The sequence below is a fragment of the Pelophylax lessonae genome (genome assembly GCF_965119305.1).
Source record: "Pelophylax lessonae genome assembly, chromosome: 5".
Lineage (NCBI taxonomy): Eukaryota > Metazoa > Chordata > Amphibia > Anura > Ranidae > Pelophylax > Pelophylax lessonae.
Window position 1 is genome coordinate 41398113 of NC_138772.1, and position 14810 is coordinate 41412922.

Consider the following 14810-nt stretch of genomic DNA (forward strand, 5'->3'; position numbering starts at 1 on the left):
TATATATATGCACTGTTACTGTGCTGCCACGCAGCTTTAACTGTCTAGCAGTTGTTATTACATGTTATGTTATGCTATGATATTGGTATCTTCCTAGCACCCCTGCTGTTTCTGGCTAGATGGTTTCTCCCATCTCCATTTTCCTGCTGTATCTGCCATTTTGTTTAGTTGTTATGAGGAGACTGCAGAGTGTGGAAGCTGTGTAACTTCATTGTAAATTTAACTATGGAAAAGCCTCTATGTTTATGTCTTTGCTAACTTGAAGCATAAAGAAGCATTGGAGAACACCTCTGGAGTCTTTATTCATTGAGTAAACTATCTGTTAAAGCCATCATTCAACCTGCTGCACACACTTAGAGACTGGGTATCTACAAGAAGGTCACAGGTACAATCGATGCTGAGACAGAACAGTAAATTTACAGGAGTACACAGCTTCAGAAAGTAAATTTCCAGGAATACACAGCTTCAGAGAGTACAGTTCCAAAAAGTACTTGAAATAAATGTCCATGGTAATATACAGCTTCAGAACTGTAAGTACCAAACTTGTCTGTGAGTCACCAGAAGAATTACTCTGCATATGAAACCAGCCACCTATTACTGCTTCATTACTGTTACAGCCTTCTGAGGTGATCCAGTTTGAACTAGTTCCAGCACTAGCCACTATTGTAACAAAAAATACCTCAGCCCAGCCTGCTTAATAACAGAAGTCACTACTTACAGAGCTGAGCTCTGGCAGATTTCTAACAAGACACCAGAAATACAGTACTTATTATGTCTGACAGAGATCTCACAGAGTTACCTGCATTTAGTCAAGATAAAGCAGACTCCTCACTTCATTCGGCTCGTCCTGTCAGTGCCCCTCATCCATCCTTGAAGGCAAGGGAGGTTTATGAAGCAAGTAAGGAAGAAACCTCTAGTAACCTGACTGCATTATGGGAAAAGACTTTAAGTTGTATAACAGCCACTAATGTAACTAGCAACAACTCTGAGCAATTGAACACTGCTCTCTCAAGGGTTAAGAAGGCATTTGAGAATTATAAAAGACTTTCTGAGAAGTACTATTCCCTATTGTCACATTCCAACATAGAGGAAGCTGCATTGGAATTAAAGGACTTTACTTCTAATGACCAGCAGAGGCATAGCACATATCTTGAAGCAAAGGCACAGATAGAAGGGAGATTGGCACAGCTACATGAGACTACATCCTGTAACTCTGCTTCTTCAAGACACTCAGGAAAATCTTCTAGGTCTGCCCGCTCATATCATAAATCTTCTTCTAAGTCATTGCGGTCCTGCTCTATAAGGTCAATACTGAGCGACCAAATTCTCAAAGCTCGCCAAAAGGTTGCAGTAGCCCAGGTTCAAGCCGCCTGCTCTGAAAAAGAAGCAGCCATCAAGGCAGAAGCTAAATGCAAGGAAGAAGAAGCTAAATGCAAGGAAGCAGAAGCTAAATGCAAGGAAGCAGAAGCTAAACGCATTCAGGCAAGAATACAAGCAGAAACAGAGGCTCAGCTAGAAATTCTTCAGAAGAATAGAGAAAAGGAAGTAGCTTTAGCAGAGTTATCTGTCTTGGAACAAGCCCTATTGGAAGAAGAAGGAGCAGCTTGTACCAGCTTGGCTGCTTGTCAAGACCCTGTTGAAAGGACCCTACAGTTTGTCTTAACTCAAAACCACGACAATACAGTCCCACCTACAGTTGGAGATTCTTCTCATAGTCATCCAGCAAGTGGATCAGAAGGCAATGTGTCGCCAAAGCAAGCTGGTCAACTAGACACACCTACTAACAGAGACCCTCCACAACTACCGCACGTCACAAAATCAAGTGAATCAACCTACGCAGCTCATGTGCCACCACAACCCTATGTGCATAGAGATTACAAGGGCACAGCAGAAGACTACAGAATGAACTCTATACCCCCTTTGATACAGCTCTCTTTAACTTCAAATGCTCAGAGACCTTCAGATGACAGACCCTTACCTAGATTAAACCCGTATGCAACACCTATCTCTCTACCTACCAGCCAACATCATATACCAACCATGGTCCAAGACGGCGCACCATCAGTAGACCCTGTGGCTATAAAAACTGAAAGCACTGACATTGCAGAGTTCAGCAAGTATATGATTCGACGAGAGTTGATTACAACTGGACTGTCTGGATTTGATGACCGCCCAGAGAACTACAGGAGTTGGAGATCTACATTTAAGGCGGTAACCAAGAACTTGGACATTGAACCTCAAGCAGAACTTGACTTACTAATAAAGTGGTTGGGGCGTCAATCTTCAGAACAAGTAAAGAGACTTAAATCTGTCTACATTTATAACTTTAAAGCAGGCCTTGATGCTGCCTGGGAACGTCTAGAACAAGACTATGGGAGCCCCGAAGTCATTGAATCTGCCTTATTCCAGAGACTTAACGGCTTTCCTAAAATCTCTGTTAAGGACAATCATAAGCTTAGAGAGTTAGGTGACCTCCTTCAAGAACTTGAAATTGCTAAGTTAGATCCTAGTTTACCAGGTCTTAGCTATTTAGACACTGCTCAGGGCGTAAATCCTATTGTAGCAAAGTTGCCTAGTTATCTTCAGGGAAAGTGGACTAGTGTAGGATCAAAGTATAAGTATGAGCATCGTGTTTCCTTCCCTCCCTTTTCTTATTTTTCAGAGTTCGTGCGGAAGGTTGCAAGATCCAAGAATGACCCAAGCTTCTTCTATCCAGATACAACCACCATTCCTTTAAGTACTTCAAGGGGTATTGCCACCAACGGTAAATTCAAGGATTTAAGGCATCCTATTGTAGTGGGGAAGACCGCGATAGCATCCAACGTCTTAGCTACAGACATCAAAGCTAGCAATCTTAATCAACAGTGTCCTATTCATAATGCGCCACACTCTCTCTCCAAATGTCGTGCATTTAAGGACAAGCCTATTGAAGAACGCAAGTCATTTCTCAAAGAGCATAATATCTGTTTTAAGTGTTGTGCATCCTCCGATCATTTAGCTAGAGACTGTAAGATCGCCATCAGATGTTCTCTCTGCAACAGTGACAAACATGTGGACGCTCTTCATTCAGATCTGTTCAAAAGGAAACCTTCACTCGGCAGCAACCCCAAGACTACATCAGATGATGGCGGGGAGAGAACTGAGCAATATGTCGACCCCGTAACCACAAGGTGTACAGAGGTATGTGGAGAAGGGCTTCATAGCAAGTCTTGTAGCAAGATATGTCTTGTAAGAGTTTTTCCTGAAGGATGTCCACAAAAATCCATAAAAATGTATGCCATACTCGATGATCAGAGCAATCGCTCATTGGCCAGTACAGAATTCTTTGACCTATTCAACATTCAAGGAGAGACCTGGTCCTATACCTTGCAGACATGTGCAGGAAAGGTCAATACTTCTGGAAGAAGAGCCCATGGCTTCGTAGTTGCATCAGAATATGAGGACACAGAGTTTCCTCTTCCAACTCTAATCGAATGTGATCAGCTACCGAACAACAGAGAAGAAATCCCCACACCAGAGGTTGCACGTCATCACCCTCATTTGAGTCACATTGCTAACTACATTCCACCACTTAACAAGGATGTTAAGATTTTGATTCTACTAGGGAGAGACATTCCTAGAGTTCATAAAATAAGAGAGTTATGTAACGGTCCAGATGATGCTCCTCAGGCCCAGAAACTCGATCTTGGATGGGTGATAATAGGAGAAGTCTGCTTAGACCAATCTCACAAGCTCTTGGATGTAGCTTCCTACAAAACTAATGTTACCTGTCAATTCATGAAATGTCCATCGCACTATTATGTGAAGGAAAGACTTGATTTTAAGAACGAAGTTCCATATCAAGCACTCCAAAGCATTAACTGCAAGCTCACTTCTCAAAAGGACTTTGGTGATTCAGTGTACCAGACTACTTGTGATGACAACAAGATTGCTCCTTCAGTCGAAGACAAGGAGCTCATTAAGATTACGGATGAAGAGTTCTTCAAGGACAATTCCAACAATTGGGTAGCTCCAGTACCCTTCCGAGTACCAAGGCTTACTCTCCCTAACAATCGAGAACAAGCTTTAACCAGATTTGCTGCACTGAATAAAACTCTCCGTAACAAACCTGAGAAGCGAGAGCACTTTCTAGCATTCATGCAGAAGATTTTAGTGCCAGCAGTTGTCCTCACACAAACCATTTGGTTTTCAGAACCCAAGTTTTTAATGGACCAGTCTTCTACAAACTCAGAAGAAGATATCGATTTCCACCTGGAGGATCCAGATACTGATCCGGAAATCCGGCCTGAAGTTGTAGCATTGAGTTCCAACATCTGCTCAAGAAGAAATTTGGAGGATGAAGATGACTCCACAGTTATGGGGGATGGAGCTGATGAATGGATGCAGGCCAAGACTCTGGTTAAGCCTCCGGACCAGCTGGAACTCAGCGAGGCTGAACTTAAGGAGGAATTCACTCGTATCCTGACTGCAAACAACCCTCATGCCCCCCAGAACATTGTGAGGTACAGTTTTAAGGAACTGGCCTACAAACCCATTAGCATCGTGGACCAGCTGGCCGTACACTTCTCCCTGGATGGAAACATGTTAAACGAAGACTCTGGTGAAGCGCGGCGACAGATGGCGAAGTTGGGAGTCATTGAAGAAACTCAGACCAACGACTCCACAGAGCCGGGAGACAAAGATACAGATGGGAAGTCTGACGCTCAGGCTAGTGAAGAATGGACAGAAGGTGAGGAAAAACCATCCAGGAACAAGAAGGAGAGAAAACTGACCAACCAGTTCAATTATAGCGAGAGAGCGTCCCAGAGCATTAACAAACCCCTGCGGGAGCGAGCTTCTCAGACAGAGCCACCTCCAAGGGCCACCTTCTCCGCCACTGCAAACCAGTGGAAATTCAACCCACCACACGCTTCACACATGGGCGGAGCATGGGAACGTATGATTGGGATGGCAAGGTGCATACTGGATTCTATGTTGCTTGATGTGAGTTATTCACGTCTTACCCATGAAGTACTTACTACATTCCTTGCTGAGGTCGCAGCAATAATCAACTCAAGACCGCTGACAGCTGTATCCACAGACCCAGAATGTCCAACTGTTTTAACTCCAGCTGCATTATTGAGCCGGAAAATTGGACAGATCCCAGCACCAAAGAGCATCTTTGATGAAAAGGACATATATAAACGTCAATGGAGATATGCTCAATACTTTGCAGACTGTTTCTGGGACAGATGGAGGAGGGAATACCTCACACTTCTTCAAGGACGTAAAAAGTGGCAAACCCAGAAGCCTAACTTAAAGGAAGGGGACCTGGTTCTTCTAAAAGAAAAGCAAACCAATCGGATCCAGTGGCCAGTTGGAGTTATTTCAAAGGCCATTGCTAGTGATGATGGAAAGGTCCAAAGTGTGGAAGTCAGGATTGTAAAGGACAGGAGCCCAAAAACCTTCCTGAGACCAGTCACTGAGACAGTCCTAATTATGCCTGCTTCCAAAAATTCTGATTCAGTGTTATGTGAAGGAGTCACTTAGATCTCTAGCATAGTTAGCTTAGAGAAGAGGGCTACATAGCATTCTACTGTATGCAATGTTAATTGTATGTTTATGGAAAATAATTGTGTAGTGGTATCTCACGATACCAGGCGGGGAGTGTGCTGCCACGCAGCTTTAACTGTCTAGCAGTTGTTATTACATGTTATGTTATGCTATGATATTGGTATCTTCCTAGCACCCCTGCTGTTTCTGGCTAGATGGTTTCTCCCATCTCCATTTTCCTGCTGTATCTGCCATTTTGTTTAGTTGTTATGAGGAGACTGCAGAGTGTGGAAGCTGTGTAACTTCATTGTAAATTTAACTATGGAAAAGCCTCTATGTTTATGTCTTTGCTAACTTGAAGCATAAAGAAGCATTGGAGAACACCTCTGGAGTCTTTATTCATTGAGTAAACTATCTGTTAAAGCCATCATTCAACCTGCTGCACACACTTAGAGACTGGGTATCTACAAGAAGGTCACAGGTACAATCGATGCTGAGACAGAACAGTTACTGTAAAAATACACTGGTAGTGAAGGGGTTAACTTTATTTGAGAGGGGGGGCTGTGTGTGTCCCTAGGGGCGTGATTCTAACTGATTGGCTGTGGCTTCAGCTGTATGCAGAGTGATCAACGGATCTACATAGTAGATCCATATGATCAGCTCTCATACAGAGGGGAGAATGACAGGCAGCTTGTTTACACAAGCTGCCTGACTTTCTCCCTCTCCCCCGCCGATCGCAGAGTGGCCGGCGGACATCGGGTCCGCCGGTCACACGCGCGGGGGGGTCCGTGACCACGCGGGAGCGGGAGCGCGCCTCCGGCGGCGCGCGCTCGCCCCCTAGACCCTCACAAGCTAGTGACGTAGCCCTACGTCACTTTGCCTGTGAGGGGCTGACCGCCGACGTAGATCGGCGTGCGGCGGTCGGCAAGTGGTTAACTGACAATTGCGTGGTTGTACGACGCTGTACCCAAATAAAATTGACGTCCTTTTTTTTTCCTACAAATAGAGCTTTCTTTTGGTGGTATTTGATCACCTCTGTGTGTTTTAAAACAAAAAACAGCGACATTTCTGAAAAAGCAAAAATATATTTTTCACATTCTGCTATATAACATTCCCAAAAAAATTTAAAAATCTAAAATATTTATCCTTTTTGTCCAATTTGTATTCTGCTACATATATTTGGTTAAAAAAAAAAAAAAAATTGCAATAAGCGTATTTTGATTGGTTTGCGCAAACGTTATTGCGTCTAACAAACTAGGGGAAAGATTTATGTAATTTTAATTTTTTTACTAGTAATGGCGGCAATCAGGGATTTTTAGTGGGACTGCGACATTGTGGTGGACAGATCGGACCCTTGATTGACATTTTTGACACTTTTGGGGGGACCAGTGACATTACTACAGTAATCAGTGGTAAAAATATGCACTGTTACTGTAATAATGACACTGACAGGGAAGGGGTTAACAGAGTGGTGATCAAAGGGTTAAATGTGAGCCTAGGGGGTGTTTTCTAAATGTAAGGTGGATGGGCTTAATGGATCAACACAGGGACCTGTGTTCCTAAATAGGAGGATCACAGGATCCCTGTGCTGATTGCTGACAGAACAGCGGTCTGCCGGGTTTACAAGGGTAGACTGCCGTTCTGTCTTCCCAGGAAGTGATCGCAGCTGCAATCGTTGCCCGCCAGCCCCGCAGATCAGCTGTCCATGTTGCGAATCAGAGGCGGGAAACAACGAGGAGCGACATATGGGTACGGCGATTCGTACAGCCGAGCCACCTTGCCGCAGTATATCTGCGGCAGGCGGTCGGCAAGCAGTTAACGTCCATAAACCAGAGACATCGGGATCACATTACAGTTTATCTCTTAAAAACACATCTTCTTTCAGCTGTCAGTTTGTAAAAAAAAATGTGGTGCATCCTACCTCCATGTAATGTACAATAGTGATGATCATCTCCATCTAGCAGCAGACATGCACATTACTTAGTTCAATGTTATCCCATTAAAGCGCACAGCCCACTCCCCCTGTTATTATACACAGCGGGGGCTGATCTGCGGGTACCGCAGACTCGAGGTCCGCCGACACCCGCTGATCATTCGGTACAGAGGCAGAACGGCAGTCTGCCTTTGTCAACAGGGCAGATTGTCGTTCTGTCAGTAGGGAAGGCATGGATCCTGTGTTCCTGCAAAGCAGAGACAAGGATCTATGTTTTCCCCTAGTCAAAAGCACCTCCCACAATGTACAAAAACACTGGCTAGGCACACAGTTATCCCTTTGATCTACCTAGACCAGGGTTCCTCCTGAGGTTGCTAGGGGTTCCTTGAGCAATGGGCAATTTCTACCTCTCAAATAAGTTTCCAATGACACCATTGTTCCTTTTAGCTATCTGTAAGGGGGGTAATTCTTCCCGATGATGACAAGAGTAAGGAGAATTCTTCCCACTGACTGTCACACTAATGTGTCATGAGTTGTAGATTTTTCATTTTTAGCAGGGGTTCCCGGAGACCAGAAATTTATTTCAAGGGTTCCTCTGTGTTGAAAAGGTTGAGAAAGGCTGCCCTAGATGTTTAACCCCTTCCCAGCCAGTGTCATTAGTACAGAGACAGTGCATATTTTTAGCACTGATCGCTGTATTAGTGTCACTGGTTTCCAAAAAAAGTCTCAAAAGTGTCTGTCAGTGTCTGATTTGTCCGCCGCAATATCGCAGTCTCGCTATAAGCCGCTGATCGCTGCAATTACTACTAAAAATAAATAAAATAGAATATAAATTCCATAAATCTATTCCCTAGTTTGTAGACCCTATAACTTTTGTGCAAACCAATCAATATAAAATTATTGGGACTTTGTAGCAACATAGGTGTGCACACCCTATTGCATTAGGGTGTGCACCCCAAAGCTCAAACATATTTGTGTGTGCATGTGTATATACAGTATACTGAAGGTGTCAGCAAACCAATGGATGGTGTCAGTAGGGCAGAGATTGGTGTCAGTAGAGCAGTGGACGGTGTCAGTAGAGCAGTGGATGGTGTCAGTAGGGCAGAGATTGGTGTCAGTAGGGCAGAGATTGGGGTCAGTAAAGCAGTGGATGGTGTCAGTAGGGCAGAGATTGGTGTCAGCAGGGCAGTGAATGGTGTCAGTAGGGCAGAGATTGGTGTCAGTAGGGCAGAGATTGGTGTCAGTAGAGCAGTGTACAGTGTCAGTAGGGCAGAGATTGGTGTCAGTAGGGCAGAGATTGGTGTCAGTAGAGCAGTGGACGGTGTCAGTAGAGCAGTGGATGGTGTCAGTAGGGCAGAGATTGGTGTCAGTAGGGCAGAGATTGGGGTCAGTAAAGCAGTGGATGGTGTCAGTAGGGCAGAGATTGGTGTCAGCAGGGCAGTGAATGGTGTCAGTAGGGCAGAGATTGGTGTCAGTAGGGCAGAGATTGGTGTCAGTAGAGCAGTGGACGGTGTCAGTAGAGCAGTGTACAGTGTCAGTAGGGCAGAGATTGGTGTCAGTAGGGCAGAGATTGGTGTCAGTAGAGCAGTGTACAGTGTCAGTAGGGCAGTGGATGGCGTCAGTAGGGCAGAGATTGGTGTCAGTAGTGCAGAGGACGGTGTCAGTAGGGCAGTGGATGGTGTCAGTAGGGCAGAGATTGGTGTCAGTAGGGCAGTGGATGGTGTCAGTAGGGCAGTGGATGGTGTCAGTAGGGCAGAGATTGGTGTCAGTAGGGCAGTGGATGGTGTCAGTAGGGCAGAGATTGGTGTCAGTAGGGCAGTGGATGGTGTCAGTAGGGCAGTGGACGGTGTCAATAGTTTTTGTTTTGATTATTTTTTTTACATTTTTTTAACAGGGTGATTAGGGTGTGCCAAGGCACACCTGGCACACCCTGTGTGCACACCTATGGTAGCAGAATACATATTGTCCTAATTTGTTTTTTTTTTTTTTTTCAATTTTTTTATTGGATATGTTTTATATCAGAAAGTAAAAAATATTGTTGTTTTTTTTTTTTGTTTTGTTTTTTTTTTTCAAAATTGTTGGATTTTATTTTTTATAGCGCAAAAAATAAAAAAACGCAGAGATGATCAAATACTACCAAAAGAAATTGCTATTAAGGGGAAAAAATGACAGAAAATGTATTTGGGTGCAGCATTGCATGACCGGACAATTGTCATTTAAAATAACGCAGTGCCGTATCGCAAAAAATGGCCTGGTCATGAAGGGGGGTAAATCTTGCAGAGGTCATGTCGTTAAAGGGTAAGTTCCCCTTTCCCGAAAAGATCACTATGCTGTCCCCTAGGCCTATGGGTATAGCAGCATAGTATGCTGAACCTACCTACCAGCCAGGGCTCCCTTTCATTCCAAAACTGCATGATAAAGAAGCCTTCTTCCACAGCCTGTGAGGGCTAGGTCCTAAGTTATTGTAAGAACTAATTAGTAGTTGGGACCAGCGCCCCCTAGTGACCCAGGAAAGAATGTCACCCTTTTTCTTTTAGGACACACATGTGCAGTGTATACTCTTACAGTTGCCGAGCCCATCATAGACAACAGGAGAAAGTACACATTGCGCATGTGCAGCCCAAGTAAACAGGACGGTGGTCCCTCCCCTAGCACTAGGGGGCGCAGATCTTTACTGCTCTTAGTAACAAGATGTGGAGATGGTGATTGGGGATGGTGGCAGTTTGTCCACCAGCTCCGCAGGGCCACATAACACTTTATATTACAGCACATTTATTTTATATCTACTTCCAGGATGTGATTACGTTTGAAAAACAAAAAGGCATACCGCTTGTAAATGTTTATTAAAATGTCGACAAACGTGATGATATTAATTAGAAATTGTACCATCTGCCAATTCAAAGTAATCTGTTTTGACGGAACTGGTTATGTGTTAAGAACGTGGTCGTGAAGCGTGTTTGTGTTTTTTTATTTGGCAGTGTGAATATCCATTACAGGATTAATTGGCGAGCGTTGATGGCTGCCAAGTGTCTATGTCTTCTATTTAGCGCCAGGAACCAGGAAATGGAACGCGGAATCGTTCTTTCTCATTTCCACTGTAGCTACTCCAAGTGCCTTTTCATATTTTTCAAATGATTCCAAAAACTATATTCTCAGATTGCAAAAGTGGAGTTTTAGCAGCCAAACAGAATTCCTATTGAATTGTTCCAAAATTTAAGGGTGAAATCTGGTTGGACGCTTTTTAATGTTTTCTAATTGGTCAAGAGGCATCCTGAGACCACTCTGATAGATTTGGGTGTTCTACAAAGAAAGCAGAACTTCAGAATCGTACAAGGACAGAAATAGCATATTTGATAATATGTTTGCCCCAGTCCCCGCCCACACTTCTACAAGGCCCCACCCACTTTCAAGGCTCTCTGCCCAGATCATTCCTACTCAAGGCTCCTACTCATGCACACGGGACGTTTTTACAGCGGCTGTTTTTGGCATCAGACGCAGTGGCGGCCGGTGCTCCATGGGCCGGGGGGGGGGGGGGCGGCAGATGGACCGCACCATACTACCCCCCCCCCCGGACCACACCAGGGCGCACACCATACCTCCTCCCCACCCCGCCGGCTCACTCACCTTGCCTGGTTATGTGGAGGGAGGGCAGGCAGCAGCACACGGCGACGGTGGCTTCAGCTTCGGCTTCTTCCCCCTGTCTTCTGCGTCTCCTCCCTCCATGGCCAATGGCATGGCTTCCCCTTTTGGCTAATCGGGAAATGGGTCTCAGATCCGCTTCCTGATTGGCCAGGAGGAGGAGCAGTGCTCTGCGCCCCGAGCCCACCCTTTTTTTTAGCCTATTAGAGACTCCCCAGTATGTTATCCTATTTCTCCATGCACACACAGGCTGTTATCAGCAGTTTTTGGCAGGGGCAATTTCTGGCTGGAAAAAAAACCCCAAAAACTAGTGGGTTTTTAGTGGCGCTTTTCAGCTCTAAAAACCACTCTAACGTCAATAAACGTTGAATGGACCTGCCTTTAACTTCCACAAAAGGCACAGGTTTTCATTGTGCACCATTACAACCTTCTAGCTGCTAGCGTCCTAATGACCAATGGCAAACAGAATGGGGGGTCCCCCTAGGGTGTGGGACTTTACCGGCAAACACACTTCCACAAATGTGTAAAATTTAAATGATTTTTAAAGACCAATGGCATCACCAGTTGATAAGGATGATATCAGTCACCTGCACAGCATCCTTGTTTGACCCTCCCCTGCCCCTCCCCATCAGCATTGAGAGCACCTTAGCTGAGTGATGGATAAAAACTGGAGGAGAAGAGAAACATTGGCACACTAGTCAGTACCAGTTTGCAAAAGCGTATTTGCCTTGGAAGAATCAATCACCTATAACGTGGAAGTCCTCCTTGTGTAAATGTTTCTGCATTATGCAAAACTATTAGAATAGTTTTTACATTTTAGAAGGGGGTGCCTCGAGACTGTGCATCATTTTTAAAGGGTGCCTTGACTGAAAAAAGGTTGAGAAACGCTGCCGTAGAGTGATCAGAGTTGGCTAAAATTAGAAAAGGCCACTCTTATCTCTTCTCTTAGTGCCTGAAGCAATGCTTGATTTACCTGGTTGATGTTTATTATAACTGACAGCTTGTTATTGCATCTCCAATACAAATTCAGTCGGTTCATTTCTTTGGGATTTTTCTTGCTTGCAGCTATAACCTGCCGCCGACAAGACGGTGTACAGACAGAAATCACGGAGTGCCTCAAGCATGCTGGTCCTCTTCCACCCCTAACTCAGCCTTGCCAGATACCGTGCCAGGATGACTGCCAATTTACCAGCTGGTCCAAGTTCTCAGCGTGTAATGGAGATTGTGGAGCAGTTAGGACTAGGAAACGTGCTCTTCTCGGTATGCTGATAATCATGAAAATGTGTTTTATTGACAAATTTTGCAAGGAGTGATGCTTTCCCTAAAGCAGAACTCAAGGCAACCAATTGTTAGACCCTTTTTTTAGTTTATTATTATTGTCTGGGTCCTTCGTGTAGGTTTGGCCACAGGGGCAACAAGAAATGACTTTCATGGTTCTGCCTACTGTCCCAAAATGAGGAAGAAACCCCTTACATTTTTTGGATCTGTGATGGAAGTGAGATAAGAAACACTTGCTGTGTCTTTGAGGATTTGAAAAACCCAAGAAATTACTTGATATGCTGCCCCGACTTCTTGGGATTATTGGAAAAGGATGTCGTACGTTTCGCCTCTTAAAACACTTGTGAGATACCCGGTGTCCAAAGTGCCATTGTGACCCTAAAACCACCCCCGGCAATATGTTTCCTCACTTTTAAATGTGATGACAGATTAAATTAAAGTGACTAACTTCCATCGCTGATGCAGAGAAGGAAAAAGGGTTAGTTATCCACCAACCAGAGTTGTATAAAGTACTCGAAACCCATACTTGAGTAAAAGTACAAGTGCTCGATCAAAAAGTGACTTGAGTAGAAGTACTAAAGTATTCAACATTTTTTGTACTTAAGTATTGCAAGTAGTTTTTGTAAAACTTTTGCTACTCAAGTACTGAAAGTAAAAGTACCAGTAGTTTTGAAAAAAAAAATGCTACTCAAGTACTGAAAGTAAAAGTACAAGTACTGTGTTATGTAGTTATTAAAGAAAGAAGTCAAAAGTTTGAACATCATATTGTCTTTTATTATTTCAAATGAGGCTTTTATTTATACATACAGTAGCATTTATTTTCGTATGCGCTGATAATACACATGTTTTGAGCTTCATGAAACCTGCCATCTACTGTTCTGGCAGTGGTCATTTTTATAATAGTAACGAGTAACTATGCAGCACAAAAAAAAAAATATCGGAGTAGAAGTATTGAAATCATTGAAAAAATGTAGTGAAGTAAAAGTAGAAGTAGGAGAAAAAAATTCTACTCCAGGAAAGTACAGATACCGCCTTTCGGTACTTAAGTACAGTAGTGAAGTTGTTCTACTTAGTTACTATACATCTCTGCCACCAACCCCCAGCAGTATGTACCCACCTTTCTTCATTACTGCTTGGTGGGCTATGGATGAACTTATGACAGCACTGGTTCTTCATTACTAGCCAAGCACTGTCCTTTTGGGGTGTGGAAGGGGTCTATAACCCAAAGTCTGGAGTCGGGAAAAGTGTGTTGGGTTGAAGGAAAAGTCAATTTATTTTGTCCCCAAAAAAAAAAAAAAAAATCTATCCAAAAGTAGGAAAAGGTTTGAGATTTAAGTGAATGGAGCTTTTATTTTTGTTATTTTCCTATGCAGGAAAAAGTAAGAAAAAGGACAAGTGTAAGAACCCCCAGCTGTATCCACTGATGGAGACCCAGTTCTGCCCCTGTGACAAGTACAATGCTCAACCAGTGGGGAATTGGTCAGACTGTATTCTACCGGAAGGAAAAGTGGAGGTTCTTCTGGGAATGAAAGTACAAGGAGACATCAAGGAGTGTGGACAAGGGTACCGCTACCAGGCCATGGCCTGCTATGATCAGAACAACAGACTGGTGGAGACCTCCCGTTGTAACAGTCATGGTGGGTGCACTTGTATGTATTGAGTTTGCATTGCATTAGAATGATCTTTCTCTAAAGCCCAACTGAACTTTCAGTTTAAGTTAGCTAAATTAATTCCAGGTGCAGCAAACAAAAGTCATGCACAGTTCATTTCCTTTAGAATACCCTGTCCACCATGCTGCAGAGAAGGACGTTTGCTCTCTACGTGTAAGCAGTGGTCTCTCTGTAGAGGTCCAGCACACCCTCTGTAAGTTCAGTTTGGCTTTAATGTGTACCTAAACCCCAAAATAATCAGTTAAATATGCGCAGAGGAGAGCTGGCATATGAGGGACATGAAAGTGTCTAAAGCCTAGTACACACGCAACGATTATCGGCTGACCGATCGTCCGTCTTTTGTCCAGAGTTGTGTTTTGTTGGTTGGAATGTGCCTAGACTGCACACAAATTTTCTCGCCCGACAGAATTCTACTTCAGAAGTGATGTCATGTGTTGGTTTGCTTTCTTTGCGTTCTTTCTTCTCTGAGCATGCCCAGACTTGCTCATTAGATTTTTCCCTGTCGAAATCTGTACTGACTGCACGAAAATCGGCCGTGTTTTGACGGCGGACAAAAATTTTATAGCCTGCACACCAGATTTTTTTCGGCCGAAAATTCGGAGTCGGTTGTCAGAAGCATCATACTAACAAGCCGAAAATCGGCAGATCGGTCGTCGGATGAAAATTCGCTGCCAATTTTCGACGCGTGTGTACGAGGCTTTAGTCTCGATATGTATGAATACAAAAAAGAAAAATTCCCAAGGGAGTTTGTAAGACAC

General features: G+C 43.9%; 2 protein-coding genes across 2 annotated transcripts in view; both read left to right on the forward strand.

Annotated features, from left to right (window-relative positions):
* The window catches only part of THSD7A (thrombospondin type 1 domain containing 7A), a 518460-nt gene that overhangs the window by 399124 nt on the left and 104526 nt on the right, over positions 1-14810 (forward strand). The window contains exons 14-15 of the mRNA XM_082258557.1: positions 12170-12364; positions 13756-14019. Coding sequence (XP_082114683.1) covers positions 12170-12364; positions 13756-14019 — 459 coding nt within the window. The remainder of the gene's footprint in view (positions 1-12169; positions 12365-13755; positions 14020-14810) is intronic.
* On the forward strand, positions 772-2696 carry LOC309555568 (uncharacterized protein; the record flags this gene model as incomplete). Its single annotated transcript, XM_082257628.1, has 3 exons — positions 772-1404; positions 1492-2264; positions 2663-2696. The coding sequence occupies 3 exons, from the start codon at positions 772-774 to the stop codon at positions 2694-2696; spliced, it is 1440 nt and encodes a 479-aa protein (XP_082113754.1).